At 39.1% G+C, this 27,145-nt stretch overlaps 2 protein-coding genes across 4 annotated transcripts; one reads left to right on the top strand and one right to left on the bottom strand.

Moving 5' to 3' along the window:
* The first annotated feature begins 304 nt into the window (after window positions 1-304).
* Window positions 305-9,504, top strand: SBSPON (somatomedin B and thrombospondin type 1 domain containing). Its single transcript, XM_021530611.3, has 5 exons — window positions 305-603; window positions 6,677-6,871; window positions 7,403-7,493; window positions 8,312-8,488; window positions 9,130-9,504. Exons 1-5 carry the CDS (start codon window positions 387-389, stop codon window positions 9,245-9,247), a joined length of 798 nt encoding a protein of 265 aa, XP_021386286.2. The 5' UTR covers window positions 305-386; the 3' UTR covers window positions 9,248-9,504.
* TERF1 (telomeric repeat binding factor 1) lies at window positions 8,857-27,145 on the bottom strand. 3 transcript variants are annotated; one of them, XM_085573883.1, is made up of 9 exons: window positions 26,917-27,145; window positions 24,885-24,980; window positions 22,645-22,775; window positions 21,449-21,535; window positions 20,054-20,203; window positions 17,919-18,022; window positions 16,573-16,616; window positions 15,716-15,780; window positions 8,857-11,553 (listed from the first exon to the last, which is right to left on the bottom strand). In XM_085573883.1, exons 1-9 carry the CDS (start codon window positions 27,104-27,106, stop codon window positions 11,395-11,397), a joined length of 1,026 nt encoding a protein of 341 aa, XP_085430009.1. In that variant the 5' UTR covers window positions 27,107-27,145; the 3' UTR covers window positions 8,857-11,394. The 3 variants fall into 3 exon arrangements, with proteins under 3 accessions (XP_085430009.1, XP_085430010.1, XP_085430011.1); XM_085573884.1 differs by having other exon boundaries at window positions 22,645-22,753; window positions 24,911-24,980; XM_085573885.1 differs by lacking the exon at window positions 20,054-20,203.

Raw genomic sequence — 27,145 nt, 5'->3', positions numbered from 1 at the left:
CCGCAGTGTGGGACATGTTTCCTGCTGTGCAGGACACCCTGATACAGAACATCGCCGTGTGGGACATCGCCGGCTGTCCTGCCGTGCGATCCCGCGGGAAAGACCCAGACCGCTGACAGGACACCCCCGAGGCAGCTGTGCCGCTGCCCGACCGGGCAGGGCAGGGCAGGGCAGGGCCGGGCCGGGCCGGGCCGGGCCGCCCCCCACCCCCGCCGGGCGCCCGCCCAGCCCGCTCCGCTCCGCTCCGCTGCGCTGCGCTCCGCTGCGCTGCGCTGCGCTGCGCTCCGCCGGGCGCTGGCGGCGGCCGCGGCGCGCAGCAGCGGCGGGGCCCGCACGTCGGGCGGCGCGGCGGCGGCCGGAGCGCGGCGCTGGGCGGCACGGCGGCGATGGGCGGCACGGCGCTGTCGGGAGCGCTGTGGCTGGGGCTGCTGTGGGCCGGGAGCGGGGCCGGGGGCAGCTGCCAAGGGAAGTGCTGCCAGGGCCGGGATGCCGCCTGCGTCGGCGAGGGATGGAGGGAGGGAGGTGGCTACGGGACCTGCTACTGCGACGGAGGCTGCCGGCGAGCCGGGGACTGCTGCCACGACCACGGCCAGGCGTGTCCGGGTAGGTGAGCCCTCCCCGGCCCTGGCGGGGCCCTCCGCCCGGGTGCGGGACCCCGTCCCTGCGCCCGGGTGCGGGAGCTGCCTGCCGGGGCTTCGCGGGAGGGAGGTTTCGCCAGGTTCGTGCGGGCACGGGCTCAGGGCTGCGAGAGGGGCAGATTCCTCCCTCCCCAGCCCCGAGGCGAGGGCTTGAGCACAAGCTGGGGCAGCGCCAGGGCAGCGCCAGGCTCAGGAAGGGAGACAGAAACTTTTCTCTCACTAGAGAGAAAAGGTTTCCGGATCAGCTGTGGTACAGTGACAGTCTGAAGTTACTTTAAAATATTATGTTACTTATTTTTCACTCAGGCAAGTCCCAAACACAGATTGATTGCCGGGAGGATGTCCGATTGCAGAGACAGCAGGGAGATTAATTTAGCACCGTCTGTGTCTCTCAGCTGATTCTTCACATCCTGACAAACAAAATTCAATGAAATAATTGGGGAAGTCCCCACTGTGAGGTTTTGTCTAGGAGCATGAATCTGCAGGAATTTACTGGGAAGGCAAAGGCTTAAAAATAAGCGTAGACGGATAAGTGAGAAGGTCCTCTGCCAGCCCTCGGGGGATGGCAAGACTTGCCAGTGAGCAATGGCAAGGAGGGAAAAGTAGCCCAGTTCTACCGAATGGAATATCTGCTTTGTAGGTGCTTTCACAGTGCTTCTTTCTGTGGGATTTCTACCCTTTGCAGCCTTCACAATTTGACCAACGTCTGTGAGCCTGGGATGCAGGACACAGACCTTGCTCTGCAGGTGCAGTACTAATGTCAGCTTAATGTCTCTTCCCAGCTGGCTGGATGCATGCCAGCCTACAGTCAGAAAGTCATGAGCCTCTGCTGCACAGTCCTGCTAATTAGGGTGCATTTAGCAGGCTCAATGCCATGCTGACATAGCCACATAGCTTTGGCACCCAGGTTGGCTTACATCTGCCCGAATTGGGAAGGCAGAGTTCAACTCTCAGATCGGGTAGACCCATCCTAAAAGATGTAAAACTGCACCAAGGAACTCAGCAGAGCAGAACTATGACCCCAGGCCTCTAGAAGGAACATGGTCAGCTCTCCCACAGTTAAATAATCTCCTCAGAGTAACAGAAGGGAAGAAAATGCACCACAAAGTCAAACAGAATGTAGCATTTTTAAAATAGATGGTTCTTTCATTCAGGAAAGTCAGTAGAGGAAGAACTGGCAAGATGCTTGTCATACAGCTGCAGCATATTGCATGTTTTCAGTAAATCAAATAATTTTTAATATTCAAGCATAGGAGGAGAGAGCTGATAAACATGCACAGTGTTAGCATGAAAACAGAGCTGAAATCCTTGAAAAATAAGATCGAGATTGTGCTTGATAAGTTCTAGTTTAAACACTTTCATTACCATGACTTCTGGGGTGACTTCTGGCACTTGATGATGCCCTGCTGTCATCAAGATGGTATTTTTTGGCTCGGGCTCAGTGGTGATTGCCTCAAAAGGCATTGTATGTCTACAATATAAACACACCACTCTTGTACCCTCTGTGGGTGGTGGGTGCCCTAGATCCAGTCAGGAAAATGGAAGTGAAGCCTTCCTGTCTCACTGCCTCTCCTTCACCAGAGCTGGAATTTGCCAGTCTTTGGTGGTCCAGTTCAGGAAGATAAATACACAGGGAACTATTTCTATTTTCTCTATTGCCTGTTTTCTTTTATTGCCTGGTTTGACTCCCCGCACTGACTTGCTGCCCTGCTGTTGTGCTAGCACCAATGCAAACACAGAGGGAACAGTGCATTTTGCATTGATGGGTGTAGCATGGGAGGGCAGAACTTTGGCACCCAGGCAAGGTGATCCTAGAATTCACACATCCAAAATTCTAAATTTACAAGACGTTGTTCTTTTAAAGGCAGATGATAATATATACTCTCCATGGCAAGTAGTCATTAACTTGTATTTTGTATAAACAGAAATTCTAAATAGTTCCACTGGAAGTTTGTTTCAATTTACAGAAATATGGCTGAAAATTTTAGAGTCTTTTTTGTTCCTGTTGGCGTCTCCCCATTAAGTCTTGCTAAAATCTATCTAAGTGTTTAATGACACTGGGGTGTTCACTGGCATAGTTCACTGTTTTGAATGTAGAGTTCAAAACTTTGAAATAGAAATGTGAAGAAAGGTGATCAATGGTTCTCGTACTACTGCTTGTTTGTCAACCTGTTCACAACTCATGATTTCAGCATCTGCAGAATGGACAATTCATCCTTTGGGGAAAGTGCAAAGTGCCTCAACTTTAAGTAATCAAGAGATGCTAGGATGCAAGAGATGTTAGGAATCACCCAAAAACAATGCTCCAGAACAAAAGAAATGACTGAAAGAATGAACATCCTAAAGCTGCCAGCAGCAGGGTTAAATTCTGTCATGTCTAAAAATCATTGTAAGTTTAGTACTTTGTATACTTCTGGCTTGGCAGAAGTTCATGGACTGCTGAACCCAAGTTCAAGAATTTTTAAATAAACTTCCTTATAGTTCTAACACTGAAGAATATTTTTGCATAAGTGAACAATATTCTTGAAGAAAAAATATTGTTGTACATAGTATTTTAAATAGGAACTACTGTCCAGTGAGAAAGCCTGAGAAAGGAATCAGCTCACCATTTGAATCAAAGTGGTTACTCTGAGAAAATCTAGAGATCCTTACATATTACAATATATGTTGTACAATGAACATACTACAATCCTCTGTTTTTCTTTTCCAGAGATGGGAAAAAATTAAATGGAGTTTCACTCAAAAATAAGCATCTGTGTTTTGTAGTGCTGCAAGTAGAAGACAAAACCAAATATTTGGCTACTGAGCTGTCTTTCATAAGATAGCAATGTAATTTTTCTGTGGTTTATTTTGAAATTTCAAGTGTTGCATTAGCTTCCACATTTTGGTAGATACCCGAGAACAAATCCCTTCCTTCAGTTTCCTTTGACTTGCATCCTCCTCATTGTTTCCATGAATCATCATTTGACATCACTGTGTTAAATAAGCTGAGCAAATAGCAATATAGAGAGAGATCCATAAAGATGGGTATACCATAGCTATGGGTCCTTGATACTTCTTTTTGTGTGTCAAGAGATGACACCATTCCTTTTATGTCAGCTCATGGATCCAGTCTGTGTCATGCTGAGGAATTTGACATCTTTTCAACAAGGCACAAAATTGATCTACTGTCTCTTAATAGTTTTTGGGTACTGACTGCAAGAGTGACATTATTATCTCACTGCCTAAATTCCATTCTAGCAACCCAATATTCTTATTTTTCCACATGACTAGGGCAATTCATCCTTCTTATTCTAAATCTTGATAACCATAAAATTACCATGTATTTCTGCAGATGACCAGTATTTAACTGTCAGCTTGGTTTGATTCCAGTAAGACATGAAGTCATTGCTTTATTTGTTATGCACTTACTCAGTTCATTTGTTTATTCATGGAAAATTTGATGTTAGACTTGATGTTATGTGCATATCAAGGTGATAATATGGGGATTAAAGTTCTGTGGAAATTTTTATTTATGCAGGTCATTCATACAGCCAGCTTGGAAGAGAATCGATAGATAAGGAAATAGGCTAGACAGACACTTACTGTCCTTTGGGCACATGGGTAGGACTAAGATTTGTGATCAGGCATTGAAGTCTGTGCTTGTACCATAAAATCTAGTGGAGTCAAGGACTGTGTTTGGACCCTGCAGCCAGGTGGTAAAGACTGTGAGGTCCATACTGCATTTAGCACTTGTCCTGGCTATCCCATGGTGGGCTCTAAGACATTTTAACTATGACTGCTTTTCTTTTCTAGTTCACAGTTCTTGGAACAGTCTGAGGGTTGTAGTGAACATGTCAGTGTGGTGCCTTCACAGCCACAGAGGTTGTGTCATGTACTTTGGGGTACCTGGATGTGTCTGAGGGCAGTGCCTGGTGGTGCAGTGTCAGGTGTCTGCATCTGGCAAAGGGGGCTTTTTCTGCTATTTCCCAGCACTGTTCTACAAATCATACTCAGGAGCTGTCTAGGAAAGTGTTTTTCAGTAAGTAGAAGAAAAAAACAGAGGATACTAATTGTTGAGGAGGATGGGCAATGGCAACACTGCCTGAGTGTTAAGCAGGTGGTCCAATACTCGGGCAACCCTGTGGTTCTGTTTCAGTGGAATTCCTTAGGGCGTGGGATGCATCATCCTCAACCACAATACACCTGGTGCTGTCAGGGCACTCAAAGTGAGCAAGTTTGGTCAGAACAGCTGGTGCACAATGAGAACGGAGAAAGGGAATTTTAGTGACACACTAAGGACATCTGCCAAGTAGCCTCTTTCAGAGGTTTTATCTGCTTTATTATATTGGTAATAGTCCAAGAAATTAGAGATGTAATGACAGAGCAAACACTGCAATTTCTATGTTTTGTGAGAAGAGTCACAAACCCCAAGGAGGTTATCACATTCTATTCTCTCTTCCCAATTTCTTGTACTGGTCAAATCCCAGAGGGCATAAAATATTTTCCTGAAAGATTAGTTTGGTCCCATCACTTTCCTTCAACACTGATAAAAGGATGTAACTAGGGGTTAAGCTGTAAAGCTTCTTGGGGATTTAAATTGTAATCCGGAAATGCAGAAAAAAAATTGAAAGCATGTGATATGTTCCATTACAAGCTAATGAGAAATAGTACACCTGGGAAATGAAAAGTTTTATTTCACTAGATAATGAGAAGCATGACCCAAAACAATCCAGAACCAGTTTAAGATAGCCCACTTAAGGTAGCCCATTTAAGATGATAATGTGTATTTTGTACCATTCTCTAACCTGGAGCACCTACCGGGTGGCCTCCAGGAAAGAAGGCTACTGGGAATGCCTCACCAGTCAGATTAAATGTCCTTGTAGGGCACAAATTAAGTATGACCTATGTAGGGAAATCATTGCTTATCCTCAGAGAATTCTTCCACTTGATGGATGCCCATGTGTGAGACATTTTTCTTATCTGCTCTTTCATGCTTCTCCTGCCACGGCTGTGCAGATTTGAAGCTCCCAGGTAGAGGGGTTGTTTGTTCCATCAGTGAGCATCCAGAGATCATCTTAATCCAGCCCCTGAGGGCTCAGCCTGCAGTGAAGCTTTTCATTCTAACTGCTAAGGAAAGGGAAAATTTTTAGGTTATATAGTTTTCAAAAACAGGGACTTGGTATTCCTGGAGATGGGTCTGAGAATAGCAGTTTCATGGAGATGTAAAATGGCTGTGTGCCTTTTACAGCTGCATATTGGTTTAATGGAAAAATAAAGTGAAGACTTTTGTGTTATGTAGCTTCTCATTCAGGAATAATGTATCTATCACCTGGTTTTGTATTCTGGAATGACACTGCAAAACCTTTTCTTCCCTGCCTGAGGGAAATGCAGTTTCATATGATTCAAAGTTTACTTTAAAAATAATGGTACTTTCCCTAGAATTTTTGACTAATTCAGAGGATTGTGATCCATGAGAACTGAAATTCAAATATCCAATGGACTGTTCTGTAGTTGGAAATGAGCAGGACCTGTGTTAAAACAGGAGAACAAAATTGTGGCACTGAATACAGTTTCAGTGTTGAAGAAAAAGGAGCTAGAAATAGATCTGAAGGTATTCAAATGTGCTACTGGTTAATGTTCCAGCCTTTAAGCAAAATCTAGTGGTGTAGGAGCTGCCAAGGAAAGTCAGACCAGTCTGGTGTAGATAATCCATGAGCTGGTCTCTCTTGAGGCTAATGCTTTATGCTTCAGAAGAGGGTACAGAAGAACCCCACAGCTGTAGAGAAAGGTTTTGATGAGGGGCTCTTTCTTTGTGGACAAGGGATGGAATAGGGAGCCAAGCATTGCAGGCAGGTTTGAATTTTCAATTTGAGTATGCAAAATCCTGGAAGAGCATTCAAACCGATATAAATAAAATTAGAAAAAAAAGAAAAAAAACCCCAAACCAAACCAAACAAAAAGCCTCTCAATATAATCTTATTATCTCAAGCTTTTGAAAGCAATTAGGATAAAACAGAATTCTTGAATACTAATAATGTTTTCATACTGCTTTGCAGCTATTCCCTGTGTTGTGGGGGAGTGGAGCCATTGGAGTGGCTGTGCAGAACAATGTCATCCTGGGCTGCGGATCCGTAGGCGCTACGTACAACAGGAACCTAAGAATGGTGGGGAACCATGTCCAGCTCTGGAGGAGAAGGCTGGCTGCCTGGAATACCTGACTTACCAGGGGGAGGACTGCGGCCATGAACATGGTACTCTCCATTTCATCTCTCTGCTGTATATTGTATCCATCACGGCCATCATAAATTTTACTGATGTCAATGAACAGCAATAAACCAAGCATCTATCTGCAATTATCTGGTTAAAATTTTAATTTAGAACTTTACTTTCTACTGTCATACTACTTTTTATTCAATAATTTGTTTTCCTACTCTGGCTGCTTTAATTTTCTGTTAAGCAAACAACTAAGCTGCGTGCATTCCTTCAGTTAGATGCAAGTATCAAATTATCTCTGTGCGAAGTTAGAACACAAATTCAGTATGAAACTGGAAACAGTACTCCTTGTGGGATTCCAGTACATCCTATTTCCTCACTGTCTAGATGGCATGCATTATTTTTGTTCTGAATAAGGAGAGAGCTTAGCTGTAGGGAATGGGGTTGAGGTCCAATGTTGCCAAACATTTTATCACTTTTTCAATAAAGTCATTCACCCACTGTTAGAGTAATTGAAATATGACTCAGCTGTGCCTTGCTGTTTTACCATAACTGTTTTTTTCCCTCAGTCCCTGCTTTCATAACTACCTCTGAATACGGTAAAGAAAGAAAAAGACAAGCATCTTCTTCTCTCTGGCCTTCAGACAAAGAAGCAGCAGGGTAATCTATTTATCATATGTATGTGGGTCATCTTGTTCAGTAGAAAACAGCTGTCTACAGAGAAAGATGTAATTAAAATTTCAAAAATTAAACAATAAGCTATAGCTTGTACTGGTTTTCTCTCCCGCAGTTTATTTGCATATTCTAGATATTGTTTATTACTTACTAATTGTCCTGAATTAGACATTGGAATCATGGCAAATCTGATGATAGCTGCTTTTGAAAGCCAGCAGTAAACAATGCTAAAACAAAGCTGAATGTAAGTGTAAGTCTGAGAAATTAGATGTAGGTCTCTGAACAACGTGGGCTGAATGGGATTGGTGTCAAGAGACCTTTTTTTTTAAGCTATTTGACACAAGCGGTAAGAAATTTTGTTTAGTTACCAGTAGAGATGGTAATGAAGTTTAAATTAGGCTATTAGTGGGTCTGTAATGCTCATAATGCTTTGTCCTGTCCTATTTTCCCTAGAACAATAAAACTCATTGACAGTCTTAAAGACTCTTTCCCATTTTCTTTCAGCAGCATAGAAGAAAAAAATATGGGTTACTGAGATCTGGTTTTCAAAATAATGTAATACAGAACACTACCAGAAAGTGAGATTATACATAAAACACTGGACTGTGGCATAGTATGAAAAATAGTTTACATAACATTTTTAAGAATCCACTGATTGGGTTAGGGTCAGAAAGATTTGTTAGCAATGATGATGTCTAACTTCCATTTCATAAACAGCACGCTTACGATATGTAAGTCCATTCAAAGTGCCTACTTAGCTCGTTCTTTATCACTCATAATTTGGTTCTTTTCCTTCTGAGCAGATACTGCGTGGAGTTCAGGACGGAATCCCTTTCCCAGCAGTGTGCTCTGGAGACGCGGCCGTACGCGCGCTGGATGCAGTACCTGCGCGAGGGACACACCGTGTGCGTCGCCTGCCAGCCCCCGGCCATGAGCACGGCCACGCAGCGCTGCGCCGGCGACGGCCACAACGCACACGGGTAAACCAAACGCAGCACAGGAGTCCATACTTCCCAAAATCTCGCTAAAAGCTGCATTTATTGTACCTAAAAACTGGAACAGCTCAGAAGGTTTTATCCTTTCACTTCACACAGAAATTGCTTTTAAAACCTAGATAAAATTGGGAAGTAATTTCAATATAAGAGCTTAATGCTTTATTCACTATTGTTAAGAAGTGATGGAATTTGTATAGTGGAAGAGGACTTTTTACAGCTATGGGCACTTTTACTTAAAAAGGGTATTTCCTGCCATAGTCCAAATCTGATTGCAGATTTAACCGTGGTGGATTGGTACTCCCCTCAAGCATATATACCTGTTTTTTAGAAAATTAATTGTGAAAGTAGATATGTATTATTCAGAACTGATTTTTATTTGATTCATGCATTTATTAACATGCATACTACTTAATACCTGCACAACTAGCTACTCAACCCACCATGCTGGATATTCCACTTAGGAATATAATGTCTGCTCCGGAAAGAATTTTAAGAGCTTGATGTGTTTAATAAAGTCTTATATGATTAAACAAATCCAATCTTCTGACATTTTATACAACACAATCCAGTAATACTAAATACATAGCTTTTACTCTTCTAATTTCATATTTATTGTCTCATTTCAGAGATAAAATCTTACACTGGGAAGCAATTGGCAACTCTCAGTGCCAAGGAACCTGGAAGAAGATCCGGCAACTGGAACACTGTTCCTGTCCCCTGGTGCATAGTTTTATTTTTACATAAAAGTTTAAAAGACCTTTAAAATTGCAATAAAAACACTAAGAAAATTAACACCAATGCCAAGAAACCCATATATTTCTGCTGCATTTTCTGGAGCCTTAACAAATTTTAAAGGAGTCAGGACTTTGGCAGAATTATTTCAGGAAATTGTCTCTGCCGTAATACAAAATGCGAAGACTGGATCTCTGTATTAGAACACTAGAAGCATGTTACCCTGTTTCTCTTTTGTAATTAAAATGCTAATGTTTCTAACCACAAAAGTTGCTTTCCATCTTTACTGGCCATAGTCCTGTCTACAGGCACTGCTCCTACTCAGTAGTGAGCCAGCCAAATATTTTCAAGTCTGACAATAGTTACTGTCAACACATAAGAGGAAGGGTGAATAAAAATTAAGTTTTTGAAAGCTAAAACTGATTTCAGTTTAGGTATTTTGTTCCTCTCCAGTATCATCTAGACAATTTTTTACACTTTAACTATGTAAGTATTCTTCCTCTATACTGCAGTTTTCATGTTCAGCCACCTTCATGAAGACATATACCTAGTCAGCATTATTAAAGAATTAGTCTCCTCAGAACTTTGTAATACATAGTGTAACTTTTCTGGCAGATGAACCTAGACCAGACTTTGTGACTAAGGCCTTGGCTAAGAGTAAAAAAAAAATACTTATTATTAATTAAAAATGCTCATCTACAATGATTAGCACAGGAACCTGCAACATCTGAGCACTGACAAGACTGCTACAAAGGTTGAGAAAATTTCCTTTTAAGACAGGCAGCATTTACATGCAACATGAAGACTTCCTGGAAGAACCCAGAGTCTCTTAGCAAGAATGAGAAAGGTGATCTGCTTGAGGTTCTGTCTACAATAAGAAGGTGTTGTAAATCAAACTTTGAATTGCATTTTACCATTTTATTGTAATGAAAGCAGGCCTCCAAAACAGAAAGCAGAGATTATTTTAATACTTTCCAAACATTTCAGACTTCATAACTATATGTTTTCCTTTTTAATGGGGAAAATTATCTCAGAGAGCTTTGTTTCAATATGACCAATTCAGACAGGTGCTTTTTCTTATCATGCTCTTGGAAAATGAAAAAAAACAAAACCTTACCCAAGAAAAAAAGGTAGAGAAAATATCCGAATTGAAGGGATTTCACTTTAAAAAGAATGATGAGCTATTATGTTAGTTCAAGTCACTTGATTCACACCAGTATGACAGCAGAAAGCATGAGTTTTCTGAGATTGTGGAAATCTCCTCCAAATTATCTGAATCCAGAGATACAGGCTAATGCTATCATCCATCTGTTAGAGTCTCTCCCATGAGCAGGAGAATTGCAGTGGCCAGCAGAGACCTTGATAGTGACCCCCATTAAAAAGTATATTTGCTGTCACTGACAGAGTAGACTCATTATTGAGCCACACTTTGGCCATGTGTTTTTGAGCTTTCCCTTTCCTGCTGCTCTGGAAGAAGTCACTTGTCAAGACAAGGTAGGTGGCACAAGCTAACCAAGAGATGCTAAGTGCTAGTATAATAGTGTTCCTTTCCATGTAAAAAATTAACCAGTCCCTTCGTTACTTACAAATACAACATTATATGAATTTACACCTTTTTAACTGCAGAAAAAAACCCAACAAACCATCATCTCATAAAATTAACAATACTAATACATACATAGTTTTCAGTATAACTTACAAAGATGACAAGTCTGATCTAAATTTCAAAGTAAAGCAAAACAAATTAGAATGGACTTTATAGCAGGAAGTAAAAATATGAAAAGGTCAATCTAAAAAGACATATAGCCCATTAAAAATACAGAACACTTGACTTTTTATTAGCCTCCATCAAACTAAAGATCTAATACCCCTATTTACATGATAGACATTTCTTAAATCACTGCAAACACTTTTACTTTTCAGAATCTAGGTGATCTGTTACTGCATACAGCAAAAAAGGCCAGACTCTACATTTAAGTTACCATTACCAGAGCAAGTGAGCTTACACAAATGTTTTATACCTATTACTATTCTGTTGCATGTTTTAGGACAGCAACACTGCTGGACACTCTGAGACTAAAATAAGATGTTATTCTGAAAAGCTAGAGTAGGTCCTCATTTAGGGAAAAGTCAAGAAGAGTTGGTTCCTGCAGTCCAAATCAGCTTTGTTTGATCTTGCTCAGTGTCCTCCACCGGTCTTTCAACATGACACTTGTTCGGTTGTTGAAGTTACCATGGGCTAAAATTTTAGCCCAGTTACCCACTCCAAACTGCCTTACTCCCGATTTCAGCTCCAAGTCTTCTTTGTGAGTCCATAGCTAGGGCAAGAAAAATACCAGATATATGAACAGCGAAAGGTATTAATCTAAGAGCTTATAGGAAATATAAAAGCAATTTTACAGGCAGCTCTCTAGTTGTTACAGATGTCAGAGGGTTTTTTTTGAGCACCTTATCTTGAAACTAGAGATAAATAAATGATAAATTTGTAACTGAACCTGTAGAGCTTTATGGGGCCTCCCAAAGGGGACCTGTGTAATAAAGCCTTGGGTTAATTGGAGTAACTGGATTGGAACTAAAAAATGTTTATAGAACATTACAAGAGCCATAAGAATGGTAAATGGCTGAATCTGAAGGCCTAAAATTTATAGCTTGGTGGAAGAAAGGTTGGTTTCCCAGAGTATGTATAAAACCTCCATGTGTAAGTAACAGATTGCTTCCAGCTATCAAATGGATAAATAGTGTTGGCTATAAAGCAGAAGAAAACATTAGAGAATCATACTATGGCTCACCTTTACAACTGAAACCTTCAAAATTGTAAAGAACTGAGCAAAAGGGAAATGCAGGTGCAAAGGAATAGCCTCAACTTAAACCAGACTAGTAGATCTGATAAGTGCAAGGAAATGCGAATTACATCACTTAACTCCAAAAATAATGTACCCAATGGAAATGTAAATCTTATGGCTGCTGTGATTACACAAATGCATACCCTCCTGCTTGTGCACAAGGGAGGATGAGCAGCAGGAACACCCAGCCAACATGACTGTCAGTGGCACAAGAACCCACATCCGTGGAAATAGGAAGAAAAAATAAATTTATTTCTTAATGACCTGGAATCCTTCTGGGATCTTTAAAAGCTCTTGTAAGCATAATCAGTATAGTCTCCGGCCATGTGACAATTTTGAGTGTTATTCTGCATGGTTCCAACCTTCTGTTAAATTTATACTTCTAAAAATTGCAGCAGGGTTCAGACATGAAATACAAGGGGGAGTAACATTCAACCTCAGCACTGTAGCAGATCAAAACTGTATCCTGGTTATTCTCCAAAAAGGGAAAATGTGGCATCTAAACAAAGTGTAAGCTGAGGTGTGTAAAGACTAAACTTCACATCTCAAAGCTGTATTTATTCCAGCTTAATGCAAGTATTAGGGCCTCTTCAGTAAATTCTGATCACTGACAAACCTCACTAGGCAGTGAAAGAATTACAAGTAATAGTAGTTCAACTGTATTTTTTAAACAGTTAGGAACATAAAACTTCTCTAAAGTAGTTTACCTTTTATCAAAAATACCTCCTTTTCCTAATTCTTCCTGTTCTACAGATCTTTTACAACATTAGTAGTAACAGCCTTTTTCTCTACTATTATTAAAAGACCAGAGATTCCATTGGAATCATGTAGTTCATCTCATTTCAGAGCATGTCAGAAAACTTTACTAACTAAAATCTTTATTCAAGTAACACAGTTATGCTTGACCTAATTCAAATACTTTCATCAAAAGAGACAATCACAACACTTGTTACTTGCAATGATTAATTACATTTGCTGTTAAACGGTTGTTTTTAGCTTGTTTTGATTTTTAATTTCTTACACTGAGCTTTTTTTTAAAAAATAAATTTCTTCCACTATTGTATAAATGAGGGTCTGCTTCACAGGTAAATCAGGGACTGACTAATTTTCTTTTCACTGAGAAACAGAACAGAGCAATAACTTGTCCCCTGCCCCACTCAATGAAAAGCTCTCTGTCCCCTCTGGGCCAGAATTTATCTAGATTCCAGCTTTGCACTGCTACAAGACTGGTAGAAAGCCTGGACATAATGCAGCACTATGCTTGAGCTCACATCAGCACAGTGCCTGGTCCACAGCAACGTGACATCTGGCCAGCCCTGAGCACCAGCAGAGAAAGCTTGAGTTTGCCAGGCAGAATGTGAAGACATTCCCTCACAAATCTGAGGATATTGTTACTCCTTTGAGTCAGTTCTGCTCTAGTAACCTGTTTTCCTTTATGCATTATTGGACTCTGCTCTGAGTTTTCTCCTTCAATTTTAAATATACAGATTTTTTTTTTCATACAAGTCTGACAAAATTCTGAACACTCATATTTTCAGACACATTGTTTAAGTTAAATCAAGTATCATCCATATTTTAGACAACTCAAAGGACTTGCCATTTAATTACTGGATATAAAATTGAGTACAAACAGTTCCCTAAATTCTGTGACACTTGCATCCCCTAATTTAGGAATGAGAAAATAAAGTATGTGTCCTTTCAATAGCACTCCAGATTGTTCTATGCAGCTAACTGAAAACACTGAAAGGCTGAAAATGGGCACTGAACCATTGCAATGAAATGCCATTTACAAAACAAGAGCAAACAATGCCAACATTGAATGAGGGACTACATGGAAAAGGAAGTTCTAGAAGTCAACAGCTCTGACATTCATTGCATTCTTTCATGCATGTGGACAATTTTATAACCCAGATGATAAAGCAGAGAAGCAGATTTATTGTTTAAAAGGCCAATTATCAATGCTTTCTATAAAACAGTGGTAGGGAGTAAGGCATAAATATAACAGAGGGAGCAGATGCCTACAACTTTTCTAAGTGTTGAAAGAAACAGAGTTCTGAATCTTACGTTTAAGTTATTTTAAAATTTTCAGTGCCCCTGTCAGATGCAGTTCTCTATAATTTAGTCTTTATATTTCAATTGAGGTTGAACTATAACAACGTAATTAAGCAAACAACTCCTATTTTTTTCTAACAAGATGTGTGTATAAGCCGTAGACCTAGACACATGCTTGTAGGTGACCCCATAACAGACTAGCTCAGCATAAAAATATATGACTACAAAGCTTTCATTAGCTCTGTGTCATTGTGGTCCAAATAGTTTAATTCTTGATGTTGAAAGCAAGCTTGATCGAAGTGTTCATGCTTACCAGCAACTGCCTAACAAGGTACCTATCCAAGTATATGCTGGAATAAAGTAAATTTGTCTTTAAAGGCAAAAAACAAATCCAGTAAGTGCTGTCTTTTTTTTCCCCCCCTTAGGGCACTGGTTTTATCTTCAGCTTTTAAAGAGATTGTCAGTGATCTAACTATTCCTGAGATCTGTGAGAAACTGAAAAACTCTTTATAGGGGCTTAAACTTCAAGAATGAGATCTCATTAGGACTTCAACCCATTTGAGGACAGCATCTAACTGAAAGATTTAATCAGTACATCAACTTCAGTAAAAATGCTTAAAGATATAGCTCTAGAGAAAAACAAAAAAGCAGATTTGGTCTTCCCTGTTATGTGAAAAATGAAATATCAAAGTGAACACCAGAAAAACAAAACAGCTCACATCAAAATGGATATATGATGACAACTTGTACTATTATCTAAACTGAAAGACTCCATATTGCTTCCTAAGAGATATCATAAAGAAGAATCCAACAATGTCAATATACTTATTTAATGTTAAATAATGTTATTTAATTTAATGTTAATTTCTTCAGTTATCATGATAAAATGCCAAACACTTATGAAGGATTTGCTATAATCAAAAATTAGCTTGAAAGTCCCCAACATCAAATCAACTTCAAATTGCATTCTATTAAGGCATACACTTCTGCATGTTCCACCAATGGGAATGCCAGCATTAGTGAACACAGTAGGGTTATTTTAATGTAGCCCTACAATGAAGTAGGCTTACTCATGAAGAATGCACAAAGGACCATTTGAAATGTAGCATTATAAGAAGACCCTACCATTTGGTTTATAAAAACTAGAGTAGCTTCCCAAGTAAATATGTTTTTATATCACAAAAGTATTGAATTATAAAATTTCTAAATCTTTAACCTTCTAAGCTGAAAAATGAGTTGCCCCTGATACTTGCCCAAAATTCTCACAGGTAAATGGCATCCTGAATTCTTTAATCCAAACTGTGGAAAGAATTTTTTATTTCACAGTAAGCTTTGTTAATGGTGTATTTCAACAAATAAAAGCCTTGGAAGCTTTAGCAACAACACTTGAGACAGTAAAAATACATTCTATTTCCTGTCTTTAAAAAGAAGGGGACTGTAACAATTTCAGGAACTGTAGCACTTGAGTAATTTACATAATCTTAAATCTGAGCAATAGATTTAAAAATTAGATTAAAGTTGAGGAAAAAATTCTGTGCATGCAGATTCATTTTATCTCCATTTAGAAGAGAGAATAGGTACAAACCTGTCTTTTTCGGCTACATGCCAAAGAAACTCCATTTTTTCCCACATTTTGCAAGTCGTTAAGACCTAGAAGACAGTTAATATAAATCCAAAACAATGAGGAGTCTACATCAAGGCAGCAGTTTTACCATTTACACCTGACAAGAATGTACATTATTTTGAATGCACTATGTACACTATAGGATGGGAAGTAACAACCAATCAGAGCTATGATTCTTTGTACACAAACGCCATAATTTCTAAGTACATGTATCAGGTTTAACTGTGGCAAGCATTCAAGGCACCTTAAGAGTTTAAGAATTTGTCCTTCCATGTACAACATGGCCATGTGCAGGAGCCATAACACATCTCGCTGTGGTAAGAGGGTGCTAATGGTCTTAAGAACTTACTTATAACTATTATATTATCTGTGTTAGGTTTTTAAGAAGTAATATCAGGAAATCACACAAACATCCTGACTTCATACATTTTACAGTACAATTTGTTTTTCCAATCACCTAACTTCTTTAGGTCCTTCCCAATCAAGTTTTCTAGCAACAGAATTCAGATAGAAATGAATTTCAGTACTCCTCTGTCCACTTTCTTTTGCACAGAATACCATAAGTCCTGTAAACCAACCAAGCAAACCAGAAAATAGTGAATGACTTTGCAAATTAATTGCTAGAGAACTCTAAGCCATTTCACTGCTTCCTAAATATGGCAATCGCCTAGTTTGCATTTGTACAGAAACCATACACAACTTGGAGTGCTTTTATCCACCACAACCATTTCTGCCTTAATCAAATAACATTGGATAGCAGTTAGAAATAAGTGCCTGACATGACTGTTTTGAAATTGTAAAAATAAACTAATACTCACTCCGAAGAGCTCTGCTCTCTTTGGGCTTCCGTCCTGAATGTCTCCTGCAAAGAACACAAATCTGAAGTAAAAATACAAAGAACTTGATGAAAAGTCAGTGACCAGAGCAATAACAACATTTTTTAACTTGCTATGTTTTTTATGCTTACAGATGACTGACTTGTGATACACTGTTTCTCTTTCATCAATCTTAAAAAGAAAAGACAAAAAAATTATTTCCTATGCAGCAACTTGTCATTTATATGATTCAACAATATTTAAATGAAAGAAGACTTTCTTCATTCTTCATCTAAGACTTCTCTATAGCAGCAGTGGCATACAATCACTAGCTGCATCAATGCAATCACCCTCTTAACCTTGCCTCCCTATACCTGGAGGAGAAATACAGAATCTGCCGAGTTAGAAGCGACCCACAAGGATCACTGAGTTAATCTTTTAGCCCTCTACAGACATCCCCAGGAGTCACATCATGTACTTGAGACCACTGTGCAAATGCTTCTTGAACTCTGTCAGGTTTGGTAATGTGACCACTTCTTTGGGTAGCCTGTTCCCAAGATATTTAAAGAGGCATTTTGCACTTCTATTTTTTCATTAGAAATTATTTCCATAGGTTTTTTTGAACAAGTCTTTCATCATATCTCTCAGATGTGTCAGAAGCTGCCCTTCTAAAAAAGCAGATTTAAAAAAATCTTATGACTTGTCCTCCTCTATGCTGACTGCATCAGCATTTTCTTAACTAAGTGATACCAAGTATTCCAAGTACAAAAATGAAGAAATAAAGATTCTATCCCAGCTAAAGCTAGCAACTTATTCTCCCTGAATAAATGGTGATAAACCTAGAACATTAACATTTCCCAAAATAATCATATAATGGTTCTGAAGGCTTGCACTGTCAAAATCATGAAGCAACATAACTATTTTCCTTCACACTGGTATCATTAAGGGATCACTGTAAGAAAAATGTAAAACTGATTCAATTTCCTTATTCTTTTTCTTCTTCAGATGACCAATAGCCTGAAATTAGAACTAAAAGGAGTCCAATCAAGAATTACAAAAACAAAGTCTTTTTTGTGCTTATATTATTATAGACTGACAGCTGTTTAAACTGCAAATTGTCCAACCTCACAAATAATTAAACTTAATGGCAAGCTTTTTCATGTAAATGCCAAAAGTAACAACCACAGAAGAGCACAAATTTAAAGAAAACAGGGAATGTGCTTGTAGCTAATTTTCTATTGGACAGCAGTTTGGAATTTAACTTTCCCCCCTTTTACCTACTCTTTGATCTACAAGTTTCATGTTACTATCAAAGCACATCCTTTAGCAGTATAACACTTAATACAAACCTTTGTTTTGTTTCCAAATCATTTTTGTCATTTTCATTGACTTCCACAGGTCTGTTTTGCAATGTTGCTCTCAACCCTTTAGATGTCACATGTTTTGTGGCTTCCTGTGAGAAATGTAATTGATAGTTTAAAATTAAAGCCAGACAGTACATATATAGGAGTTTGCACTAAGATTAATATGCATACTTTTTATTAGAACTAGCAGTGCTTATTTGATAGACATTTCAGAGGTATTAACATTAAAGTAGTTTCAAAACAACTTTAGCATGTTAAGTTGAAATCCATAAAGATCTTTATAAACTAGGAAAAATTTTAGTCATAGCTGCAATTGATTTTTTTATGGACACAAAGAAATGCAACAAATAGTCGCAAAATGAGTGAACTTAAAAATGTGTTAAGTAAATTACAGAACTTAACTAAGACTGCAAATATTACCAAAGTACTCCAAAGCCTGGATTTATAACTAGGTTAGAAACTAAAACTGATAGGTGTCAAGTTTATCTAGTTCTGTAGCACATGGCAGGACAAAGCATACATGTAACATGTTCAAAAGACATTTCTAAGCAGACCTTAGGCTTGCAATATAAGCTTTTTTTGCACTGGCAAAAAATATTTCTCACATCCTGCTCAAACTTTTAGCCACAAATTAAGATTATTTCTCCTCCTTTGACAAGAGAAGGCAGTAGCAATCCATTACTCCTTATAGAGTACCTAAAAGGGGCCTCCTACACTGAATAAAGATGGGACAAACTTCTTACCAGGGCCTGTAGAGGCAGGACAAGAGTTAATGGTTTTAAACTAAAAGAGGGTAGATTTGGACTAGATATAAGGAAGTATTCTGTTTTGTTTATGATGAGAGTGGCAAAACATGGAACATGCTGCTCAGCAAGTTGGTTGATCCCTGAAAACCTTCAAGGCCAGGTTGAATGGGACTCTAAACAGCCTGATCTAATTAAAGATGTCCCTGCTTATTGCAAGCGAGTTGGACTAAATGACCTTTAAAGATTCCTTTCAATCCAAACTATTCTATGATTATACTTTTACATCTGGCACTAGAAGAAAGAGAAGAACTGGGAAACCTGTGTGCTGCACAGAAGGGGGAATTCCTCACAAAGCTGTCTCCTCCATGTGCCAGAATAACTCTGCTCAAAGTAAGATTTGCAATGTGGGTACAGACAATAGGACAAATAGGATGGACAAATGCCTGCAGTGGGGATGCAAGCAGTGAGGGCCTTCGGCATGTTAGTATGGAATTCTGGGCCTTCTCCGACACCTCCAAGCCTCCGCTTTCTCCTACACTCAAGAGCCTTGAAAAATAAACTTGAAAACTGACATTCAAGTGAAACCATTAAAAGGTATTCCTTGTATTATACTTTGAGTGTATTTAATAAGTTGCCCAGTCTCTCTGATAAGAAAATGAAAAACACAGAGGAACTTCAGGATTGTTTATTTAAAATTTGCTTCTTATTACCTTTAGACGTCTGTGCTTTTGTAATTGAATAATTCAATATTCTTTTATATGAAGTAAACATAAGAGAAATTCTTTACAATCCTCCTGAAGATGAAATGAAGAAGGAATGTTGTTCTTGCCAATTTTAAATCACTTTTGAGTAAGACTGTTTGTAAGAAACATTTGTATTTACAGGAAAACAGCAATAATAGTTTTCTATCTCCTAACTCCCCTGACATTCCTAAAGCTTTTATTCAAATTAACAGGTCTTAATTTTTTATTTTTAGTAGGGGAAGTCATGTAAGCTTAAATAAAATAATCAGTAAATATAAACCTACATTTTATATCAGAACTGCATTTCTTAAACAGATCTTGTTAAAACAAGATTATTATCCTATTAACACTATTATTATTAACACTATTATCCTAACTATTTTTCTAATCAAAGTAGTTGTGGGAAAAACATTAATATAAGATATTTAGGAGCAGTCTCTTTCCTACTTTCTCCAAGACATATAAATTAAAACAAAAAGTTTGAAAATAAGACATTCCAAAGGAAGCTAAAGTTTCCTTTTCATCTAATACAGTAACTGAATATTACCTAAACAACTCCCTTGAAAGGATAGGTCTATTTAATTGTATCATGTAAAATTTTTCAAAATTTTTAAAAATACTTTCAACATACCTGTCTTAAGAAGTTAGTTTCATTTTCTTTCATGAAAAGTTCAATGTAAGACTTGATTTTACGTATCAAAAGACTGTAACTGAAGCTTTGGAGAAGAGGAACATATGGATCCTTGGTTTTAATTATGGTTGCCAGCTTCACCCTTAAAGGCTAAGAAAAGCACAGCCTTATACAACACAAATCCTGCAGCAAACTTGGTATCTGTGCTAAACAGGAAATACAGAAAGCTAAACGTGATGATTATACAGGCTCCTGAATATCCCTATACAACTTCCTGCTGCAGTTTGAAACTGCTCTGGAGTCAACCAGACATAATACCAGGTATTTGCCTTATGTGCTCAGTAAATGGCAAAGCACAACTGACCAGAGATCTACATTCTCATTTCCTTTAGGAATAACACTGAAAGCAGAGTTGTCAGTGGGAGAAACACACCCAGAAAAAGCCACCCATTACTCGGTTCTCCCTTCTCCTTTGCTGCCTCAAAAAGACTGCCATTGAAAGAGTTGTACAGTGCTCAGGAGAAGGATAACAGTACAGCAGCACTAAGGATACATCAATACTGATAATTAGAAATTCGCATTTTGTCTACCAATGCCTCTGAATTTTACAGAAGCCAATATATCCAGAGAATTGTCTTCTATGTATAGGCTGCATTTTTATTTACGAATTTGAGTATTATTACCACAATATCCACTTTCCAAACATCCAAATCCTCTGAGTGGAAGTGTATCTGAAAAGTAAGTTATACACAGGCTACTACTTACATAGAACATGTGTCCTAATATACCAGTCAAAGATACAGGAAGCATTTTTAACTTATTTTCACCTACAGTCCTTCTGTTGCTCTTTTCTTCACTCCAGCAAATTCAAGTGTGCGTACTAACATATTAGAGACATATTCACTCAAACTTACAACTTGATGAGTGATGCAGTCACTTCAAACCAGGAGATGGCCTAACACATATGTTGTCTTTTCCAGTCAGGGGCATAATAGCATTCAGTCTGTACTACAGAAGCTAATGAGTTTTCCTTCCCTGGGATGCTTTGGTACATAGAACACTAATAGGAGGTGACAGAGTCCACTACAATAGAAATCAGAAAATTGGCTTAGTAGTCAGCACTATCAAATTGACAGAATTTGTAGTGCTATCTCACTCCTCATATGAAGTAGAAGAACAACTGCTGCTAAAAGCATTTTACTCCCACAGAAATCATCCAGTATTTCTATCAATCTGGCCACAAATTTCCTTTTGCATTTTAAAGTGACATAGGTATGAAAGTGACTGCACAGACAATAATGAAATTGAAGTTATGCAGGTAGGATTTGCAAATCAACTCCCCTCTTTCTCCTCCGAAAGTCAAGCACTTTTAATGCAATTTAAACAATTTACTACCTTATCTGATTCAGAGTCTGTGAACAACCTTTCAAGAACTTCAGCAGCTTCCTTGAAATATCTGTTTTCCATATGGACTGCTACAATCTACAAGAAATATAATTAAAAGATATGATAAATATTCCACCTGAGATTCAGAAAAAGCAAGAGCATTCACAATTCTACAGTTTTCTAAGACTCCAAAAAATCAGATTATTATATATTTAAGAGTTATTGATACTTATCTAATTCTAACAGTTAGTTCTGAAATTAGTTTTGAAATTTATTTCAATTGGTATCTTTTTCAGATTGGCAGCTTTTGAAACAAATTTGAACTGGTACAAACAGGAACCATATGAGATAGAAAAAGGTCCCCTATACAGACCTATACAGAAAATTCAGTTCAGTCTGAATAGTCTGCTAATAGCCCAAGATTTTTGTAAAGAGGGCTCTGTTCTAGTAAGGATAGGATAGAATTTTTAAGGTTGGAAAAGACCTTTAAGGTCATCAAGTCCAACAATCAGCCTAACACACACCACCAATTTTCACCATTAATCCACATCCTCAAGTGCCATATCCACATGTTTTTTTTCAAACCCTTCCAAGGATAGTGCCTCCACCACTTCCCTGGGCAGTCTGTTTCAATGTCATGAAACCCTTTGTATGAAAAAGTTTTTTCTTATACCCAGTTTAAACCTCCCCTGGCACAACTTGAGGCCATTTCCTGTCATCCCGTCACCTGGGAGAAGAGACCAACCCCCACCTGGCTACAACCTCCTTTCAGGCAGTTGTAGAGAGTGACAAGGTCCCTCCTGAGCCTCCTTTTCTCCAGGCTAAACACTCCCAGCTCCCTCAGCTACTCCTAGTAATATTTGTGCTCCAGACCCTTCACCAGTTATGTTGCCCTTCTCTGGACACTCTCCAGCACTTCAAAGTCTTTCTTGTCCTGAGGGGCCCAGAACTGAACACAGGATTCAAGGTATGGCCTCATCAGTGCTGAGCATAGGGGACAGTCACTGCCCTGGTCCTGATGGCCACAGTGTTCTGGATACAAGCCAGGATGCCACTGGCCTTCTTGGCCACCTGGGCACATGCTGGCTCTTGTTTAGCTGCTGTTGACCACCACCTCTAGGTCCTTTCCCACCAGGCAGATTTCCAGCTACCCATTCCCAATGAGTAGGCAGCATCTTGAAGCATTATGAGTAAGTCACACAGACCTGAATTTGAATCAAGCGACGAATTTCTTCATGAAGTTTTTCCAGTTTAATTTCTTCCCTTTCGAGTAAAGTCCAGAAAGACAGAGCAGATTCCAAAGGTGAAATTCTTGGATCATTTTCAAACTGTAATCCTTAGAGGGGGAAAAAATAAAGTACTTATAAAGACTAAAGGATAAAGTTAAATAGATTACATTATTTATTTGCAGTAAAATAATATGTATTATACAATTTCAGTTCCTTTTTCCTCAATTTTTAGGTGTTTAAGAAACCTGAAGCATCTGTCTTCTTTCCAGAGATTGGTTCTTCTTTCCCTTCCTAGTAATATTACTGCTGCATTTTCAGGGGGTATTATGTCAGCTAATTATTGATCACCTAAAATGCTACTTGCAATCAGGTATTTGGTCTGGCATTAATAATGTATTAAACTTAGCATGAGATTTCACAACATTTGATATTGATACTATTAGTTTTGTAATATAATTACCATACTAAGTAGTTTGGTTTTTTTTCTTCCTGTGTCTATCACTATTTCCATATCTTAACTTTCTGTTGTATTTGAAGTGCTTAAACCAAGAGGAAAACTCAAAAAGGTCTACACAGGAGTGTCACTGAAAAAGCAGAAGCAACCTCCCATGCCAAGGTTTGTGCCAACACCAAGGTTTGGGCAAAGTCCCAGCAAAGGATCACTGACCAGTTCTGGCAGAAATCTAGTCTAGACAAATATTCATCCCCTTAACACTCCCAAGCAGTTTCCCAGACTGGTCACTGCACACCTGCACAAGTGAGTGTGCCAATGTAACAGATGCAGGAGGAGCTGGCAGGTGCACAAGTGCTTTTTTCCCATGGCACTGCCAGCTTAATTCAAGATGTTCACTGAACTACAGCCTCACTTGTGCCTTCATTTTATTGTATCAGTAGAATCTCTATTAATAACTTACTCCTTTCATTAAGTACTTTTTCAGACAGAAGGTAAACAACTTACACAACACTGAAGAGAGAAAAATTATTTTATATCCACTACAATGTCAAACAGTGAAATTTCAAACATAATTATGTGCATATATACACACATAATGAAAACAAAATCATGTGTTTCTCTAATTATTGTCTAAATCAAGTAACATGACACTTTATATTGCTTATTTTAATAGTGTAAAACCAAAGAGTTTAGCTCCTAGAAATCTGAAACAGCCCACTCTATATGATCAGTACAGATCAAATATTTTAATTCCTAGCAAAATAGGAAAACTATCATATAATAGCTTCCCACATACATTGTGTAGTTACAGCTGATGTAAGACCTACTACACACATGCAATCTTCCTCACCACACACATCATTCTCTACTGACAAGACAAAAACGCACAATGAAGTAATATTCTCAAATGTTACATACAATAATATAATTTGGAGCATCAGGACAAAAATTTCCTTATTTTTATAATATTTAAAATATTAGAATTTGACTCCCAAGCTAAACTAAAACAGGATGACATAATACCTGATAAGCAACAGAGGAAATTTAATTGTATGAAAACAACACTTTGTGGCATTGCTAGGCTAGAATACACTTTTTTATTCCATGCTCATGCTTTCAAGACTGCTTCTGAAGACTTTAAATTCCAGAGTTTTATCAAACAGTGAAAAAAAAAAAAGAAGTTAGTCTTCCAGAAACTCAAACAAAATCATCTTGGCTAAACCAACAAGTTACAAATGCAGCCAAACAGAAGATATGGTAGTGAATAAGAGCCCTGAGGACTTGCAGCCAGCTGAGAATCTTAAAGTCTTCTATAGGAAATATGGACAGTCACTCTTTTCATCCATCTTCTCATTCCTGCTTCTGTCCTACTTTAATCTCTAGAGTTAAATGTGTAGAAAAGAACACATATCCTGAGTTTTAAACTTGCAAGTATTGCTCAGTAAGAGCTATTCAGTCCTTTCCAGTATATTTCTTTTGTTGATACTACTCTGACAAAAAAGTATCAATTTAAGAAGTATATGGTCATTCAAACTCCATGCAGCTAAGTCAGTCAGCACAGAGTAACACCAGTCCTGCAGACAGTTCACATGTGTAATAAAGACAGTCCAAAATGTGAAATTTATTCAATTTATATATAGCTGTATCTATAAACATATACAGATCTGCAGAGTAAGGGCTTTATAAAAACATATCTAATACACTTCTGTAGAAGTTTATACAACTATTTTTAAACAAGTGAAACAAAAACCTGAGTACTCACCAAGATTTTTCCCTTGTGCAATTCTTATCAAAAGCTGGCAGAGATATACTGTTTTTTTCTGATGTGGGGGTATTTGGGAGAAACCATTAATAAGAGCTGAAAAAGAAGAGAAAAGTCAGTCTTGCTCCAGCACTGCCACAGTGTGGCTAGATATATATTTGACACTGTGTTATCAGATTTCACTAAATTTCTAACTCCTTAAGAAACCAATGAAGCACACTTAATTAGCATTCTTCCCTGCTAAAATAATATTTAAGAGCTTGAGCAAAAGAGGATATCTTCTTCTGAAGAAACAGTAGAATTAACCACAGGCTTAAATTCATCCAATTCAAAGACCATAGAATCAAATTTAGGTTTTTTTTTTTTTGGTAAGTAGGGTACTACAAAAGACAGCTGTCTGCTCCAAAGAACAATTCCAGGGAAGTGTGGGCATTCACTTCTAAGGAATGCCCACAGACAGACTGCTAACGCTTACATGTTACTATAGCAACTTACAGAACTAAGGCAGTAAAAGCAACATGGAAAGCTTACTCAGAAATGTAAATTCACAAGGAGGGTTTTCCTTGCAAAGCTGGAAGGTCACAAGGATTATCACATATTTTAAAATGGGAGCTATCATGAGTTTTTTCCCATCATTCAGGTTACTATGAATTTCTTATGCTAATGTGCTGGATATAGTAATTCATCTTCACAGCATAATACAGAACCATTCAAAATGAAAAGTGAATCACAAAATAGTTGGGGTTTAAAGGAGCTGCTGAGAACCACTGCCTTCCTAGGTTTCTGCACTTGCTTCAGCTTGAATTGACTTTCCTGTTGACAGCCAATCATTATTTCTGTAGGGTCTCCCTTTGACATATGCAAGAGTAATAGTTCTGTGTTTCTATGAAAAAAAACATGCCTACTTTTCTATTTTCTATTATCTTCTTATGACTGTGTTTAGCTTTTCCCAAAGGCTTTTACAATATTGACTTTATAATCTTAGAGTGCTAAACTCTTTCCTCTGTTGTTGAACAGAGTAGGAACAAGTTCAAAATTTGCTATTATTTCCTATTTCCTTATGGCCTGGAATTCTCTACAATTTAATCAATAGTTTCCACTAATACACTTAGTCTTCCCAGAAGATATTCTCAATGTGCTTTTGCATTGAGTGTCTCTGCTTCCCACCTACATGAAACTTCAGTACAATTTTCCTACTGAGTTGCAGTCCAAAGGCCACACATCGAAAGGCAATATAAATAATCTAATCTAGCAGCCCCCCATTCAAAGTACTTTATTAAGTTACTGTTAGATTTTTTACCGTAGTCCATAGAAATCGACTTAGTAATCATTCTGCATGCCATTGTATTTCACTCTTTGCAGAAGTTTAAACAAGTCATACTACTACGTTCACTTGAGTCAAGAACATACACAAAGAAAAAATATCCTCCAAACCTCTAACCTGGTATCCCCAGAAAACTGCTTCTTACAGAAGAAAACATCATAAATCCATCAAATTTATCTGAGACTTAGACATTTACTTCTAGTTGCCAACCACTCTTACTCTAAAGATCGTGTCTCATTTTAAATGTATGTTTTCCCATTCAAAATCCAGTCACCAGTCTTCATTTCATCTCATCTCACCTCTGTCTGCCAGACTATAGTTCTCTGAAATATTTCTAGCACTGCTGTATTGCTGCCGTGTGCGAGTACCACCCAAGCCCTCCGGAGGCCCCCGAAGGGATTTGAGCACCACGCCCAGCGCTGCTGCCACGGTGGTGATCGGGCTACGAGCGCCTCAGCGCTGCCACGGTGGTGATCGGGCTACGAGCGCCTCAGCGCTGCCACGGTGGTGATCGGGCTACGAGCGCCTCAGCGCTGCCACGGTGGTGATCGGGCTACGAGCGCCTCAGCGCAGCCACGGTGGTGATCGGGCTACGAGCGCCTCAGCGCAGCCACGGTGGTGATCGGGCTACGAGCGCCTCAGCGCAGCCACGCCCTCAGGGCCGGGGGCTGCTGCCCCTCCGGGCTCGCTGCCCCGGGAGCGGCTCACCCTGCGCAACGTCCCTCCAGCGCCAGAACTGCGGCCCGCTCTGCTCCGCGAAGTGCCGGCACAGGGAGGAGCAGGCGAACTCCAGCATCCACTCCGTGGCCACGGCCTCCACCACCTCCGACGGGGCCGAGTTAACGGAGCTACCGCTGCCGTCCGCCGCCCCCAGCGAGCCTCGGGCCGCCGTCGCCATCTTCAAACGCCGCGCCAACGGCTGTCAGCCCCCATCTTC

This window comes from Lonchura striata, chromosome 2 (genome assembly GCF_050655825.1).
Source record: "Lonchura striata isolate lonStrDom1 chromosome 2, ASM5065582v1, whole genome shotgun sequence".
Lineage (NCBI taxonomy): Eukaryota > Metazoa > Chordata > Aves > Passeriformes > Estrildidae > Lonchura > Lonchura striata.
The sequence above is the reverse complement of the archived record's forward strand: the minus strand, read 5'-3'. Positions and strand labels throughout refer to the sequence as shown.